The sequence below is a fragment of the Malaclemys terrapin genome, chromosome 1, assembly GCF_027887155.1.
Source record: "Malaclemys terrapin pileata isolate rMalTer1 chromosome 1, rMalTer1.hap1, whole genome shotgun sequence".
Lineage (NCBI taxonomy): Eukaryota > Metazoa > Chordata > Testudines > Emydidae > Malaclemys > Malaclemys terrapin.
Window position 1 is genome coordinate 146,651,120 of NC_071505.1, and position 18,004 is coordinate 146,669,123.

Genomic DNA, 18,004 nt, shown 5'->3' on the forward strand with positions numbered 1-18,004 from the left:
AGTATAATAAGGGTTGTGGGAGCAGTGGAAAATAGCGGGTTGTTGGGGTGGCAGTGGGGGGTATATGGGGACAGTGGGGTGGATGATTACTGAGAGCTGGGGGTACATTGGGAGAGTGGGCAGTGGGATATATTGGGGGTGCATTGGAGCAATGGCTAGTATGCCTGGGGGGTCAGTGGGGTGCAGGTACACTAAGACAGTACGTAGTATGGGGGGGGCAGTGAGTGGTATGGGTGGGGTTCGTGATGTGCACGGGGGGGAGGCGGCGGCGGGTTCCCTCACGCTCGGGGGCGGGGCTGGTGGCGGGGGCGGGGTTTCCCTGGTGACGGGCGGGCGGGAGCGAGCGGGCCGGCCGGCGGGAGCGGGGTCAGGCCGGCCTCTAACGGCGGCGGCACGAGCCCTGCGGGCAGAGAGGCGCTTCCTGCCCCACCCCCTCCCCCCGGGTCCTGCCCGGCCCCGCGATGTCCCTGGTGCGGGTGACGCGGCCCCGCGCCCCGGGCAAGAAGCCGCCGAAGGCGAAGAAGAAGCCGCCGCCCAAGCGGGACTGGGATGTGAGTAGAGCCCCCGCCCGGTACAACTGGGGAAACTGAGGCGGGGCCGCAGGGAGCCGGGTGATGGCAGCCGGGGGACGCGGGCTCCTGCTCTGCCTGGCGCTGGTGGGTCACCGCGGGGGCGAGCGGCGGGGGCCGGGCTCCGGAGAGGCGGACAGACGAGCCCGCCCTGCCGCTTGCGTGTGCTGGGCGAGCCCCGGCCCGGCCCCCCAGGGGAAGATGCCTTCCCGTGCCCGCCTGTGTCCGGCCCGGCGCTCAGAGGGAGCCTGGCTGCGGTTCCACCTTCCGTATCCTTTTCTTTCTGGGCCCCTTGGCTGCCCCCTCTCGCCTTGCCCTCGCTAATGAGTCCCCTCCGTGGAAGGGGCCGTGCCCCTGGCGTACCTAGAGCCGGGCGCATCCCCTTTGGCCTCATCCTGGCTGATGCCAACTCTACATCTCAAGGTTTTGTTGGCACAAGTGGGTCCGTCTGGGGCGTGAAAACACCACAGCCACTAGCCAGCCTAGCTGCTGGCAAAGCCCCCCGGGGGGTAGATGCAGCTATGCCCGGGGAAGAGTAACTCCTAAGGGCATTCTGCGCCAAAAAATTAAAAATTCTGTGCTGAAGAAGTTAAAATTCTGCACACAATTTTTAAATTCTGCAAAATTCTGCAACTGTTATTTGTTAAATAAATGTGGAGGCTCCAGCACTGGTTGCACAAAGATGGGAAGCAGTAACTCTGAAAAGACTTGGGGGTCGTGGTGAATAGTTACCTGAATATGAACTCCCAATGTGATGCTGTTGCCAAAAGACCTAATGCGATCTTTGAATGCATAAACAGGGGAATCTTGAGTAGGGGGTAGATCATTTTACCTCTGTATTTGGCACTGGTGTGACTGCTGCTGGAGTCCTGTGTCCAGTTTTGGTGTCCAGAATTCAAGAAGAATGTTGATAAACTGGAGAGGCTTCAAAGAAAAGCAACAAGAATGATTAATTAAAGGATTAGAAAACAAGCCTTATAATGGTAGACTCAAAGAGATCAATCTGTTTGTTAAACTAAAGAGAAGGTTAAGGGTTGACTTGCTTACAGTCTCTGTACATGAGGATTAAATATTAATAATGGTCTGTTCAATCTAGCAAAGAAGAGTATAACAATCCAATGCCTGGAAGACCAGTTCAGATTGGAAATAAGGCATACATTTTTGAAAGTGAGGGTAATTAACCATTAGAACAATTTAGGTCAGGGTGGATTCTCTATCACTGATTACTTTTAAATCAAGCTTGGATGATTTTTCTCAAAAATCTGCTCTGAATTATTTTGGGGAAGTTCCATGGCCTGTGTTATACAAGAGGTTAGACTAATTGATCACAATGGTCCCTTCTGGCCTTGGAATCTATGATCCTCTAGTCTGATCTGCATACACAGGTTAACATTTGATAGGTAGATAATTCTCATTGAGGATCCATTACCCCATTCACCATGAACTGTATAAGCTTCACCTTACAAAATTATAGAAATACAATATTATATAATTTTCTGCAGGGTCCTATTTTACTTCATGGTCACAGTTTGCAGAATCCAGCCCCGCTCCAGAATCTAAGCTTCTGTACTTTAAAAAAGAGAGAGAGGCATTATTCTGCATTTTCTATAGCTGCCTATACCAATGTGAAGTAGGTTTAAAATTCCATGACTGACTTTGAACTATGAGGATTAGACGCATAGATTAATGGTGAATTGGGCCCTGTGTCTGTGTGTCTTATGACTGTAAAAAGAACTTTCCAAAAGTGAATAGAGTATTACTGGTGCTATGCTTTGTCAGTATGTAGACAGCCTGAAACAATAGTGGAATGAACTGCCTCATTTATTACATGCTTCATAAACCTTAGACAGAAACAAGGTATTGACTTTGAAACCTACCAATGGTAATATCAGTGTTGACATTTAAAACTCTTTTCACTGCTCATCACTTGTGGAGGAATATTCAATGAATATGTTGTGCTAAAATACAAAACCGGGTACAAAAAGCCCCTGCTACTCCCCAATCCACTGCCATCATTGTCAATTTCTTTTTGCACGCACCCTGGACAACTTCCACAAATGAAATTGAGTTTTCAACACAAAATTCTGCAGCACACTGAAAACTTAAATTATACAAGGATTATCATACTGATGGTTTTCATTTAATTAAATATGAAAATGAACACATCTATATTTTATCTTATCTGAAGGTGCTGCAGGGTTTTCAGCTGCTGCTCCAAAGCATCATTGAAACACAAGCACCTTGAAGTAGAAGTCATTTGCTATAGAGTATCCTGGATCTAGCTTGCACAGTCAGAGAGGTGTAGGCTATGGAGCACTTGGCTCATTCACTATGCATCTTGTATAGAGTGGCTCTCTGGCATACACCTGTATGTGAGCTTGTGGGGGGTGGGGGAGGGATTGTATTATTTCTATCCTAAGTACTCTTACGGCCACCATCACTGTAGTATCTGAACACCTCACAACCTTTAGAACAGGGATAGGCTCGGCACACGAGCTGATTTTCAGTGGCACTCATACTACCCAGATCCTGGCCACCGGTCCGGAGGGGCTCTGCATTTTAATTTAATTTTAAATGAAGCTTCTTAAACATTTTAAAAACCTTATTTATTTTACATACAACAATAGTTTAGTTATATATTATAGACTTGTAGAAAGAGACCTTCTAAAAAAGTTAAAATGTATTTCTGGCACACGAAACCTTAAATTAGAGTGACTAAATGAAGACTCAGCACACCATTTCTGAAAGGTTGCCAACCCCTGCTTTAGAGTATTTATCCTTACAACACCTCTGTGAGATATTATCCTCACTTTACAGATAAAGAAATGAGACAGAGTAGCTAAGTATTTTGCCCAAGGTCACACAAGAAGTCTGGCAGAACAGGGACTTGAATCCAAATCCTATGCTAGTGCCCTAAAACTGGTCCATCCTCCCTCTCTTCCTTTTGAGAAATAATATGTGATCATCACATAATTAAAGATTGTGTCATGATGTATGCGCCCAAGGGGGCAGAGTTAGGATTCTACAGGCTGCCTTAACATTATCATTGTCTGACTTTTGAATGCAAACTTAATATTCTTTTAACATAGTTTTTTGATGGAATACTGTGTAGAACTGGAAAGTGATCTATGCCAGATTGTCTTTTACATCTCTGTTCTATTTATCAATAGACACTTGTCTCTAAAATTGGAGGGCTGATTATTTTAGTAACTTAAAGAGCAAATCAATAGGGCATTAAAAAAATTAATGCCTGATTCCACCTCTGTGTTTATATTTGTTGTTTTCTCTTGTTTCTTTTTGCAGAGCACTGTTCATGATTTAACAGTGCATCGTGCAACTCCTGAAGACATGGTAAGTCAAAAATCTGTCATTGACCTGCTATGGAATAGAGGTAATCTACTTGGTCATCTGAGGCAGATATTTCATTTAATTTATATGGGATATTTTGTTTATAACATCTTATCTCCCTTCCCTACCCACCAAAAACTTTTTTAAATATAGCTTTTCCCCTCCCCCCTCCCAATAACTATATGCACAACCCCTTCTTTTAGCAGTGCTCATCTGCTTAATGTCTCCTTCAGCCAGCTTATTTTAACCAATATTCTGATATATTTTCCAGTGGATCCCTTTAGAATGTTTTCCAACATAGGATAGGATAAGGGGAAGGAGGGGGGAGAAAACCTTCCAATAGATAAGTTTAACCTGCATCATCTTCACTGAAGAAAGGGCTGAAAAATATGTTCTTTAGTCTTGGAATTTCCTTAATTCTTGGGGGAGTTTGAACAGGTTCACACCACTACTACTGTTCCTGCTATGTAGAGCTATTCTTCTTCACAAGGTATGAGTTCAATTCCATCCAGCTGACAGCAATGATATATACATTGAGGATACAATGAAGGAGTATGTGCTCATTTAGGATTATATCTCTTGTGAGGAGGCTAGTCTTGATGACATAAGTCTCTTTCTAAATTCTGTAACATAATTACTCTCTAATTCCCATTCAGAGGGTGGAGACACTGATGCCCAACGCAGTGCTGAATCAGACCATTCATTTTGCCTTGTTTTCAGTGTGCTGGGTGACCGTATTTCTGTGACAGTTGGATACAGCTGTTGCTGTTATTTCAGTAATGTACGGCAGATGGGAACACATACATTTCCCACTTCCCTTTGCTCTGTGAGGTAACTTAAACTTTTGTTCTTCACGGAGTGGTTAACTCTGATTGCAGATGACATTACTGGCATCACCAACATGTGGTTTGACTTCACGGTACCCAATGCAGAAATTGGTAAACCTTGCTTGTAAGAGTGCCTTAGCTTAGGGGTTCTCAACCTTTCTTTCTTTCTTTTTTTTTTTTTTTTTAGGCCCCCTCAACATGCTATAAAAACTCCATGGCCCAGCTGTGCCACAACAACTGTTTTTATGCATATAAAAGCCAGGGCCGGCATTAGGGTGTAGCAAGCAGGGCAATTGCCTGGGGCCCCACACCACAGGGGGCCCTGTAAAACTAAATTGTTCAGGCTTTGGCTTCAGCCTTGGGTAGTGAGGCTCGGGGCCCCGGGCTGCAGTCCCGCAAGGCAAGGCTTCTGCTTTGGCTTTCTGCCCTAGGCCCTAGAGAGTCTAATGCCAGCTATGGTTGGCGGACACCCTGAAACCTGCTCTTGGCCCCCCAGGGGGCCCCAGAATGCTGGTTGAGAACCACTGCCTTAGCTTGTCCCTTAGATTTGAACCAAATTCTCTTCCGTGCTTGCGTAGGTGCGCCGTCATGAGATACACAAGTCAAAGAACAAAGCACTGGTGCATGTGGAGCTACAAGAGAGAGCATTAAAGAGAAAATGGAAGAAGCAGAGGCAGGGGGCTCCTGATTCCCTAGAGAAAAGGAAGCTGACCCTCATGCGAGAGGTAAGAGCTAGGTCTGGACTTTCAACACAAGTTTTTAATTTGCCAGGAATGTGAAGCAAGCACTTCGCATCTTCTTCCTCATCTCCTTTGCTACGAAGGACTTGTAGCAAAATGGAAAATTGCTCCTGAATGAAGGTCGAAATCCACTGCCTGGCTGAATAATCAAGCTTGGCTGATGTACAGAATCCCTCACCCCTAGGTGCTCTTCTTTCAGCTACTGCAGAACATTGGTTGGAGTAGGCTCTATGGTTAACAGGTGCCCAAGCCCCAGGGAGACATGATCATGTGGTCTACATAGTGTCAGATTTTACCCCTGGCCCCTGCCCTTGCCTTGTCCCCTGCCATTTCTTGAATGCTGCTGTGCAGGGATCCTTGCAGTTCTAAATTCCAAGCTGTGCAAGGGAGATGTGTCCTGTGCTTGTCTCCCCACCCACCCACCATGTACTCTATTGTTTAGTGGAAATGCTAAGGTTGTGTCTGGGGAACCTCTGTACCTGTAATTGCTGTATTTAACCAGAAGAAAGGAGGAGAGCAAGAAGGGGAGTGTTTTGTTTGTTTGTTTGTTTGTTTGTTTTTAAAAAAGAGGGGCAGGAAGGGTGGGGAGGGGGAAGGGAAAGAAAATTGACAAAACAGGTTGAGGAGCTGTAACTGCTGGCAAGTGATCTAGTGTTCCTCAGTTTGGAATTAATTCTGTCCCTCACTATCTGGGCCTGCCTTAAACACTGTGTAATACTACTACTACTACTACTACTAGTACTACTACTATTTAACTAGCTTTTGAGTTCTGACTGCAGCAGTACTATCTGACTCCAGTCAGGAGGCAATAGCTTCTCACTCAATTAAATGATTTCCCCTGATTCAAGCATCCAGTAATTCCCTGCAGCATGGTTATTTGAGATGTGCCAATTGCTGTGGGCCATGGGATTAGTCACAAATTCTTGTATCTATAAAAGTTATGTGTATTTTTGTGAGCTAGAGATTGTATGTTAGCTTCATGGGGGAGGGTTACCAAGCTTCCCCTAAGAACTACATCAGTGGAAGCTAATTACTGCAGCCGCCAGGACAAATAAACAACTCCAGAGAAGTACCACCTTCTGGGGGGAGTTGCCTATATAGGCTGAGACAGGGTTCAAGAGGACAAGGAAAGAGCTTGTAGTATAAAGGGTCAGCATGAACAGTTGGGTATCCCTCACTTTGATCCAAAAACTGACATGAGATTGAAACCAAAAAGGCAAACCCTGCTGGAAGGGTTTGAAGGATTAGAACCTGCCAGGGTCTACACATGGAAGAAGGCGACAATTGGTAATCTTAGTGTGTGTAAATGTTTTATTATATGTTGTCTCGGTAATGCTTTTGTTTTAAAATACATATATTGTGTTCTGTGAAAGATGGCTGGCCACTCGTATCCCTGATGTTGTCCCTTGAGAGAAAGTGAGTTGCAGGTGCTGGACTAAGGTCCGATCTGCTGGGATAATCACCGTGAACTGCATGGGGACTGCAAGCTTAAGTCCCCAGTCTGAAGGGAGAGGGACATGGGTCCCAGCCCATATAGAGGTGACAGCTGGGGATCTGAGACTAAAGTGGTGCTTGTGAGCAGACAACGGGTGGGGCAAAGGCGGAGTTAACCCCAGAACTATGAATTACCCAAAATCCCTTTCCATAATCTATATATTTATCCTGTTTTTTTGGGAAATCAGTTTGTATATGGTGATATGAAGTGTCTCCTGTGCTGTGCCTTCAGATTCTCTCTGATCAGTATCGGCTCCAAGATGTGTTGGAGAGATCTGATCAAGCCATGGCTGTGGTGAAAGACCTGTTTGGCGATGCTCCTCGCAGGCATACAGGTAAACCAACTAATTTGTGTAAGGCGGTTCATTTAAGATTACCACAGTTCTTTTACAAATTTTGTCTAATTTCACAAAATTGTAGACTGGGTAATCTGGATTAGCTCAGATTGTTTGGTTAATCTGGTTAGTTAGCAAAGCATAGTTCATTCCCTTAACATAGTACAAAGGAGAACCAACTCTGCCTAACTATTACAGATCAGGATGACACCTAATGTGAGGGACAGGTTATCACACATCTTGCTACTGCAGGGTTCTTGCACCTTCCTCTGAAGCATCTGGTACTGGACTTATGGTAGTTCTTGTGGTCTCACTCCTGAATGCCTTTGATGCATAGTCCTGGCTGCCCTTGGAGCTTTGTCAGGAGATGAATGAGGGTCTCGCTTGCTCTTGATCGAGAATGCAAAACCTATTGGCCCTTCTCCCAGAGAGAATGGTGGGCTCTACAGTTACATTAATCTCTTCTCTGTGAATTGCCATTTCTCTTTCACTTGTAATGACCGTATGTTCCTCCTTGCATGTGCACATTTCTCCGATTACATCAGTATCTACAGTGACAACCCTAACCCTCCACCGAATATTAGTGTGACTTTGTGGCTGGCCACTAGGGTTACTTAGGAGTGATGTTCACCTCCCCTTGACTTGTGTGATATATTGGAGAGACAAAAGGGGCTTAATTTATGGTACAGAAGTCCTGAGGTACTGGTAGGACTTTGGACCTGGTTTCCCCTGAGATAATGGTTTATATCAGCTAAATAGCCCTTTGTATGCTATGACTTCCTGTCTTCCTCTGTCTACTCTAGGTTTCCCTAATGTAACAATGGCTCCTCATTGTGACCTGGAATCTTCTCAAGGTCCCATTGTACAAAAAAGTGATCCTCCCACACAGCTTTCCATCCTTAGTGAATCTATCATGGATCCCCAGGTAATGTACTCTTTATATGGACTGTATAGTAAATGCAAATAAATGACGTTTTCAATGCAGAGTTCTGTGGCTATGTCTTCACTTGCGTGAAAGTCAGGAAATCCAAAATTAAGGTTCCTAAGCCAGCTCTCTTGTGTATAGTATCTATATTATTATGTTTAACACTGTGTACTGAGATAAAACTACATATATTATGTAGAAAATAATTTATTTTGGGTTGCTTTGGAAACCCTGACTTAGGATTTCCTGACCTTTTTGTACAAAAAGCATCAACTTTGATGTTTCATTAACATGGTTTCATTTGTGTTTCATTATTAAAAAGTAAAAGTAGAAGTGATTGATTAAATCTGGAACCAATTTCTCTGACCTTTAGCTGAATGCGCACACATTGAAATATACTCGGACGCCTTTATTTCAGTGTAGTGATATCTCTGTATGTGGCTATTTCGCTGACTGCATTCAGGGTGTTCTTTTGATGTTCACTTAAGTCTAACTATTTCTTAACTAGGTTTTTTTGTAACCATAGCAGAACCCGCATATTGCAAATTTGAACTTTTAAAACAAAATATTTTTTGCTTTAGACAAGTAAAGTTTGAATAACTTTAATGTGCTTTTCCCCCTCAGATAACTCAGATATCTGAAATCATACCAAAAATATTAACTTGACGTTGAGAACAAGGATAAGAGACTTCACCCCAAAGGGCTACTTTTCAGAAAAGTTACAAGTGACAGAAAATAGGGTCTTGGCATGAAAGTGTCATTTCTACCATACGTGTAGTCTTCCTGTTATGATTCTGTACTAATATTTACACCATAGCACCTTGAACAAATACATAGTATCCTACACTGAATTCAGGACTGCTCTGCCAGTCAGCCTGGGTTCTTTTTAAATGGAGGCATTCTTTGCATTTTTTGCTGTGGCCTTTGATTTATATATGTAGCATATTGAATCGCTGCATGTGAGTTGTATGATAAGTTGAAAGTCTGGGCTTTCCAGAGGAAGCTAGGGGAGGCAGGTGCCCAACCACCATCGAATTTCAGTGAGATTTGGGTGTCCAGCTCTCTTCTACTCTTTTGAAAATCCTGACCAAAATCCTGTTGTAAAGCATCCACAGGGCAAAATTCTGGTTACTGCAGGAATTCAGAATTGACTTTCCTAATTATGTGCACAATAAAATATCGCCCTTTTCATCGTATTATGTCACTTTTTATGCATGTGCTGTAAATGCAATTCATGTGTGGGTTTTTATATATAAACTACATTAAAAGAATGTTGTTTAGATTGCAAAGTGAATCATTCAAAACTTAGGAAATGCCAGAATCTAGTATTAATTCTGCCACTTAATTACATGATCATATGTTATGTTTTTCCACAATACGCATCTCATTTGATGGCTAGAAAGGCCACTGCTAAGGAAATGAGGCAGCTGTTCAATATGTTTTATCCGCAGTCATTGTGCAGCCCTTGCCTTACTGCACATGTCCAAACAAAGCTCTGAATACTGAAGTATTTATTTCCTGTGGTCTTTTCTAGAGTACTCATCGCTGTAGTATCCCAGTACTTCACAAACATTAATGAATTTATTTCCTGTCTTCACTGTAAGATGATAGTATTTTTGTCCATATTTTAGAGGTGAACTACAATAAAGAGACTTGTTTTCTGGGAAGTGTTTCTACTGAACTACTTAATTTTTTTCTTTATGAAGGATGGATTTAAATTGCTGTCATGTAACATTTGAGATGTCTTGTGTTTTTCTGAGACAGGCTCTCAATGAAGTAGAAGGGGAAGATTCCTCCAACTGTCAATCAGAGGACAGTGTGAATGAACAGGATGTGTCTTTGCACTTCAAGTCCAACATTGACACAAACAGGTCAGTGTGTGTTTCTGTCAGTCAGTCCACTATCATAACGCTTCTGTCCCCATAGTGTTTTAATAGCACAATCAGATGTCCAAACACCTTTGTGCTTTCTCCCATCGCTATCTCTTATGCACAGGAGTTGCTCCCCATAAATATCCACAAAGCTATTACGATATCCTCCTTCAAATCTCTCCTTAAAACTCACCTCTCCCATGATGCCTACAAAACACTTGGCACTGACTAGGCACTTGGTGAGCTGTGACTGATATTTATTACACTTACCATAATTCTCTCATTGTTACCTTGTCGTGTCCCCTCCCCCACCCCCTTCCCCGCTCTCATATTTGCATTGTAAGCTACTTGGGGACAGGGGTCTTCTTTCAGTTGTATGGACAGTGCCTAGTGCAGTGGGCTCCCATTCCGGATTTGGACCTCTAGGCACTACCTCCGTCCAAATAATAGGTTGACTTGTGGAATTGGATTGGTAGTTGAAACCCTAATAGCGATTAAGAGCACCCAGAGAGGAGAGAGTGTAAAGGGAAAAGAGGGCAGGCTAAGAACAGGACTTTGTGGGACCCCAGTGGACTGCAAGACATTGGAAGAGAAGGACCTGTTGACAGACATGGAAGGCATGATCAAATAGGAGAATCAGAAGAGAACTGCATTGTGAGTCCAGAACAGATAATATATCAAGAAGAATGGTGGTGTGATCAACCATGTCAGAAGCAACAGAAGTGTCAAGAATGATGAAGATGGAGTAGAGACCTTTGGACTTGGCTAAGAAAAGCCTGTTAGACTTTAAGAGCTATTTCACAGTAGTGAAGAGGCTAGAAGGCAGATGGGGTGAGGATCAAGGATGGAGTTAGGAACTTGAGGTAATAGTTTCATATGGTATGTTTATCTCATGTGTGAAGGATAGAAGGGAGGGGTAGTAGTCAGAGGCAGTTGAAATGTGGGGGTTGTCTTTTGGGGGTGGGAGAGGAAAGGACTGAGGGAGGTCAGGAGTTGGGAGGGAATGGGGTCAATTGCACAGATGGCTGTTTTAGAGATAGAAAGTGCGTCAGAAGCCTCAGTGTTAGTCATAGAGGTGAAAAAGTTGGAGGTGGAGGAAAGAAGAACGGGGAGAGAGGAGATCATAGCAGACTTCATCTTTTTTGCATGTGCCAAACAGAGACTAGAACTTTTGCACTGAAGAGTTAACCACTCATGCAAAACTCAAAATTCTGGAAAAGAAGTTAAGCATATTCCTATCATACTTAACTTATACAAACATGTGCTCACTATAGCTAACATATCATCATATCCTCCATATACACCATTCATCATCACAACTCCATTATTTGTGTTTTAACTCTCAATAGTGATCTCTCTCAGAAACACATATACGTATATACTTATGTGTTGAATAATTGGAGGTTGAAAGTGTGTCTTGTGAGTGCTATAAGGGGGTAGATCATGTATTTGTTTCATTGTATAAGATATGTGCTCAGTAATAAGGTTGGCTAGTATTTAAGATGTTTGAGTGATTGCGGGTAGTGGTGTGTGTTTGTTGAAAGTCTGCTGTATGTGTTGGTGGATTAGTGTGGATGTCTGTAGTGGGTGTAGGTGTAGTATGGTTCGTATAGACTTACCTTTTTGTTTCTTTTGATTGTGGTTCTCCATCAGTGTTATACTGACTTCAGCAACTTATATTGTGAATGAAATTTTTATGTAGAATTTTTATTACATTTGGCCATGTTGGTTTGCAACTATAGCAATGTGTATTTGAGTTAACTGAGTAAAGTAGCATTGGGTTTGAAAGATGTTGTGTTGGAGTACTTAAAGTAGCACACTTGCTGGTGGTCGTTGAAGGAAATGTCAAATGCCATGTCGTCATGGCCTGCTCTACGCTTAAAGCTTAGCTTGGTATAGCTAAAGCACTCAGGAATATGAAAAATTCACACTCCTGAGTGGCGCAACTACGCCGACCTAAAACCCTGGTGTAGATGCAGCTAAGTCAACAGAAGCATTCATCCGTCAACCTAGCTACCATCGTTTGTGAAGGTGGAGTTACTATAGTGGTAGAAGAACCCTTTCTGTCATTGTAGTGCCCATCTACGCTATGGGGTTACAGCCATATAGCTGTGGTGCTGTAGGTATGCCACTGTAACCTTCATAATGTAGACTAGTCTTGTGTTGGTTACAGTGGAGGAGTACTTGTGTAACTAAAATAGAGTGGAGAAGGATTTAACTCATTTCTAGGATTTTGAGGCTTTGCATTAATGAGGAATTTGCTTGAGCAATTTTAACTACTTTTTTTACTCTTGAGAGCATTTTTGTGGCTTCATTTTGATTCCCCATCAGAGAGTCATTTTTCTGCAGGGTAGCAAATCTGCGGGGGACATAAATTCTGCACTGTGCAGTGGCACAATTCCCCCAAGAGTAAAGACTTTTTGAGAGGCTTTTTATGGATAGATGGTAAAGATTAGCTGTAAGCATTGTCATTTCAGAGTTCATTGTACCCTTGCACTCTCTCTCTCTCTCTCTCTCTCTCTCTCTCATGCTTATTATATATAGGCTACTCCACTTACTGAAAGAAGAAAATGCTGCTGGAGCTTCCCAGCTATGGGTTGAGAAGCAACTGAGAACACCTACTCCATCACAGAAAGCAAATGTAGCTGTGACTCCAACAACTGCTTTGCCATCATCAGGAGCCGCAGGTTTGGCTCTGCTAGAACATTAACTCTCAAAGGACATGGGCTGCTAACAGCATCTTACTCAGAATAATTTTAGTGGAGCGGAAGGGACAGGATATTTTCAGAAATCTGAGTTGGCACTGGCAGTTTGAATGTGTTTATATATAGAGACAAGGTGGGTGAGATATCTTTTATTGGACCAATTTCTGTTGGCGAGGGAGACAAGCTTTTGAGCTATACAGAGCTCTTATTCAGTCTGGGAAAAGGTACTCAGTGTCCCAACTAAATACAAGGTGGAACAGATTGTTTAGCATCAGTAGTTAACACGTATTCTAAGTGAAGTGACCTGTTAGTATCTCTCCAGTCATAGGACAAAAAAGGGGGGTTAGTGGGTTACAGATTGTTGTAATAAATCATAAATCCAGTGTTTTTATTAAGTCCCATTATTTGTAGTGTCTAGCAAAGTTATGAATTTAAGCTCCCAGGCTCATCTTTTTGAAGTTGTTGTGCAGGTTACCTTTGAGGATGAGGACTAAGATGTCAGATATGGAGTGATTTGTTTTGTGAAAAGTGTTCGCCCACGGGTGATGTGGTGTCTTTGTCTCTTATCATTTTGCTATGTGAGTTCATTTGAGAGTGTAGTTATTGTCTGGTTTCACCCACATAGTTGTTGTTGTGACATTTAGTGCATTGGATGAAATATTTTACAGTTAATTAGTTAGTTATGCGTGTGTGTGGGCATGTATGTGTGATTTTTTTTGTTTGTTTGTTTGTTTTTTAATCAGCCCTCAATGCTACCAAAGTAGTCCAGAGAGTCCATTCAAGGCTTCAGAATGAAGATGAAGAACAGACTTCAGATTCCTCTTACACTGTGAGACAAGTGCTGAACCCAAATCCAAGAAAGCAAAAGCAAGTTTCAACAAAAGGTTTGATCCTTTTAAAATGACTATTTCATCCAAAGTAACTTGTACACCTCTACCTTGATATAATGCTGTCCTCGGGAGCCAAAAAATCTTACCACATTATAGGTGAAACCGCGTTATATTAAACTTGCTTTGATCCACTGGAGTGCGCCCCCCCCCCACTCCCACACCGGAGCACTGCATTACCACGTTATATCAAATTCGTGTTCTATCGGGTCGTGTTATATCAAGGTAGAGGTGTACTTGAGACAGTGTATCTGCCTTCCTCCAGTGTCCCTTAAAGCTCTGGTTGAGACCATATTTTCATTAAACGGTACTGATTATCAATGTAATTTATTGGAGTTGATAGTAAAGAATTCTCCTCTTTCCCTGCTTGTGATCCCTGGTTACAGTACACTCTTTGCCTGGAGTTTTACTTTCAGCTCTGGTATTTGCTAAGATTACAGAGAGAGAAGTAGTGACTACATAGCTAAGGTTGCATTGTGATTTGCTCGTAAAGGACTGAAATCTTGTTTTGAATTTAGTCTCCAAATTTGGCATAACAGCCCTTCAGGGGACAATTTGAAATCTTCATTTAAATTGTTTTAGGAAAACACTTCCTAATTTTTAGGAAGCATTTTTAAATTAAATTTGGTCTGGATGTTGTTTGAAATTTTTTAGGTGCCTCTGACTTAAAGGTGTGGGGGGTACCCAAAACAGTCTCTCTACCCTGGTCCTGCCCAACTTCTAAAATGTCTCTCACATAACGCTGTATGGATAGGACACTTAGGAAATTTGGCAATTCTGTGCATAAAGAATAGTTCCCCTTACTCCTCATAACTGAATAGATTTGCATGAAGTGGCTGATGGAGGAAGTGCAGTCTTCATGTGTTAATACCTCGGTGCATATGTACTGGGATCCACATCATGCTATTACTGATTCACAGTGCAAAAGAGGCAACAATATCATGAGGAACTAGCTCTGTATGCAATGTGATATTGCCATTGCTAGGGCTTCATATTGCCACTACTGTTTTGGTACCACCAGGCAGCAGGACTGTGGGGAGCCAATTGGGGGAGCTGCCATGTAGGACATCCAAGGGTGTTTTAAGGGGTTTTGGGAATGGAATGTCATCTACTTTGAGACTCTGGGAGGTTATAACCTTCTTCAGCAGCAGTTTTAGTCCAATTGATTCACTCAGGGTCATCATATGAGGACTCTCTTCTGAAAAACTACAGGAAACTTGTCAGACAGAAAAGATGCCTTAGGAGTGGAGCTGGTAGCTTAATTATAGGTGCACTTTTTGCTGCAAGTCCCATCCCACCCCCAATGCCTCAGCTCTGTTATATTTGGTTCCCCACAGCTAAGTCTTGCTCAGATGTGCCTGAGCAGGTCTATCAAACTTTGACTCCTACTGAGAAGCATAGCAAAGGTCCATGGGAGGTTGGGGAATGTAGATGGGATACCTTCATGCTACTCACTTCCCTGCTAACTCACCTGTACCTCTCTACATGGCTGTCCTCATGCACTCCCTGGAACTTTTTCTGTGCTGTATTGCACGGATCTATGATGATGATCAATCTACAAACCCCTAAATATTGAATATATAGAAGAGTTGACTCTCTAAACAATGTTGGTTCTGCAGAAATTTAGACTAGTGAGGCCTGAAGGCAGAGAAATCCAATGTACAGTTGTCCTTCCCTGTACTTGTGGGCTGAAGGTTGTTGATCAGCTGTATATTCCCAAGGTTATTGAAGTTCACCCGCAAACAGTTTCTAATTATCTGCCAAGGAAGATAAAAGTATGAACAAATGCTGGAGTGGGTGCCTTTATTTTGATGTTCATTTACCATACATTTAAACCAGGTGTGGTCTCTGCCTCTTTTGAAAGTCACTAGGGTGGCCCTCAGAGTTAAGGCTTAGAGTCTAGTTTCTGAAGATTTAGAAACAACCTGTATTAATCTAAATGACTAGGATGCATCTATCTTTGATGTTCCTTTGTCCATTATAGTGCTGGAACAGAGTACTTCTCCCACAATTGAAATTTAAAGGATTTTTTTGTCGGTCTCTCTTTCAGTGAAAAGAAATCATACTGCACAGATGGCTTCCAAACAGAGAAGAAATGATTCTCTTGCTAATGCAGTTTCCTTCGAACTCCCAAGTGGCAATAAATCCAGCTTGGATGTCCTGAATCGCATGATTCACGAAGTGGAGCATGAAATGGAGGAATATGAGCGATGGACAGGCCGTGAGGTACAGAGAATGCAAAACGGTCATGGCCTCACAGGGTTCACTGTGTCATTGGTGAACACACTCTGTCGTCTGATGCGCTACCTCAAGGAGGTGAGTAGATGTTATGTGACCTGCTCCTGTAGCTAGAATGACTAAGCACAAGGATTATAGATTAATTTACAACTTTAACTTTGACATTTCCTAACTTCCAAGTCCTTTACTTTGTAATCTCAATATCTTTAATAGTGTTGTTAGGATTGTTTGTGTGCAATTTTAAAAAAGGTAAAATTATTAATTCAGCAGAAACTATGCTTTCTCTAATAAACGGGCAGGAGTTCACTGAACTGAAATGGAGGAGGTCTCCCATTTACTTCAATGAGAGATGTAGTCCACTTAAACAAAAACCAACTGATTGTGAACAAAGCAACATTTAAACACACCCAATATTCTGAATATGCATTTAATTTTTATAGTTTAAAAAGTGTTCGATCTGTCTTAGGTATGTGGGCTCTGGGATTAGTTATATGCTAAAGATCTCAGTCCCTTCCTGGTTCCTCCACATGTGCCTGGGAACTACATCACAGCACCTAGCTGCCACTTATTTCACAGTGAACTGCTCTGCTCTGAGCACAGGGTGTTTTAGACCCTTGCATTTGGATGACAGTCCTCCTTTCTGTTGTGTTGCTTCCTCGCGCTGTGTTCCCCTCACAGGGAGCACTGGGCCTAGGCCTGGACTGCGAAGATTTGGGTAGGCTATACACCTGGGTCTGAGGCACAGATGAGGTTGCATCACAAACAGCAGAGGCTGGTCCTTCACCCTAGTTGAAAAATACTGTTGACCAGGCAAGGCTGAAGATGGGCTGAAATTGATTCCTGGCCATCTGTCACTGTCATCATTGAAAGTGAGTCTCCATTCAGGTCTTGAGAGAGTTGAGTGGTGTCCAGCCCGTAGATAATGGACTGTGGGCCATGCGGTCAAACCCTGATTGAGAGGGATACAGCCACAGCTTTGTGACTTGTTGGGCTGTCCCCTGCTCTTTTTGCAGTGGCTAAGCCAAATACAGCCACACCATATTTGATACTGGTAACCCTTGGGACTGTCCCCTTGGTGGTGGTGCTTGTGCACCCAGAGACCCTTGTTCCTTACTGAGATGCTGCCTGTATGATACCCTCACAGTCCACTGTCGTCGTCTTAAAGCTATTATGGGGGTTATGCTTGGAAGGACTCTGCAGCCCTGGCTTATTTGCCTAGCTAACCTCCCTCCCCCTTCAGCCAGCTAGGAGTTGCCAAAGGATGGGCTACACATCCTAGAAAAAGAGCATTCCAAGAGGTCTTGGAGCCTCCATAGAGGCTTTTTCCTCTTCCTCTGTGCAGAGTGAACCCTCATCTGGCTCCTGTCCTAGAGATATAGACTCAGAATCCAGAACTTCTGATAGGATATTGGTACGTTATCCTTAAAATAAGTAATGCAGGAAGGGAAACTCTGGTCTGTTGAATCCTTTGCTAAGGTTACCTCTAAATATAAAAGCAAGAGACACTGCATTTCGAACACTAAACTCTCTTTGGAAGAGGCAATAAATGCAGAATAGCTCTATGAAAAGGGGGTGGGGGGGAACCCTCTACTGCTGAGATCTATGCCAAACTGTATAAGATCCCTAAAGAAAAGTGGAATAGATTTGGTCATGTTCCTGAAGTGAATTCTAAAATCTTCTTACTGCTTTTACTTATATATACACCTCTATACCAATATAACGCTACCCGATATAACACGAATTCGGATAAAACGCAGTAAAGCAGTGTTCCGGGGGGGCAGGGCTGCGCACTCCGGCGGATCAAAGCAAGTTCGATATAACGCGGTTTCACCTATAACGCGGTAAGTTTTTTTTTTTTTTGGCTCCCGAGGACAGCGTTATATCTGGGTAGAGGTGTATAAAAAAAACAAAGTCACTCATCCTGTGAATGCTATTTCCCTCAAAGTTCCATTGGACAAAAAAATTAGAGCATTGACACATCTCAATAGTGGTTTGTGCTGTGTATGCCCTACCTCCACTTCGAAAGCCTTCCTCACCATAAAGAAAGCACGTAAGACTAGGAGAC

General features: G+C 42.9%; 1 protein-coding gene across 2 annotated transcripts in view; it reads left to right on the top strand.

Moving 5' to 3' along the window:
* Positions 1-369: 369 nt before the first annotated feature.
* The window catches only part of SPICE1 (spindle and centriole associated protein 1), a 32,355-nt gene continuing 14,720 nt past the window's right edge, over positions 370-18,004 (top strand). For both annotated transcript variants that reach the window (XM_054042739.1, XM_054042749.1), the window contains exons 1-9: positions 370-551; positions 3,873-3,920; positions 5,323-5,469; positions 7,211-7,313; positions 8,117-8,238; positions 10,003-10,109; positions 12,654-12,796; positions 13,558-13,698; positions 15,752-16,017. In XM_054042739.1, coding sequence (XP_053898714.1) covers positions 462-551; positions 3,873-3,920; positions 5,323-5,469; positions 7,211-7,313; positions 8,117-8,238; positions 10,003-10,109; positions 12,654-12,796; positions 13,558-13,698; positions 15,752-16,017 — 1,167 coding nt within the window. In that variant the 5' untranslated portion in view covers positions 370-461. The remainder of the gene's footprint in view (positions 552-3,872; positions 3,921-5,322; positions 5,470-7,210; positions 7,314-8,116; positions 8,239-10,002; positions 10,110-12,653; positions 12,797-13,557; positions 13,699-15,751; positions 16,018-18,004) is intronic.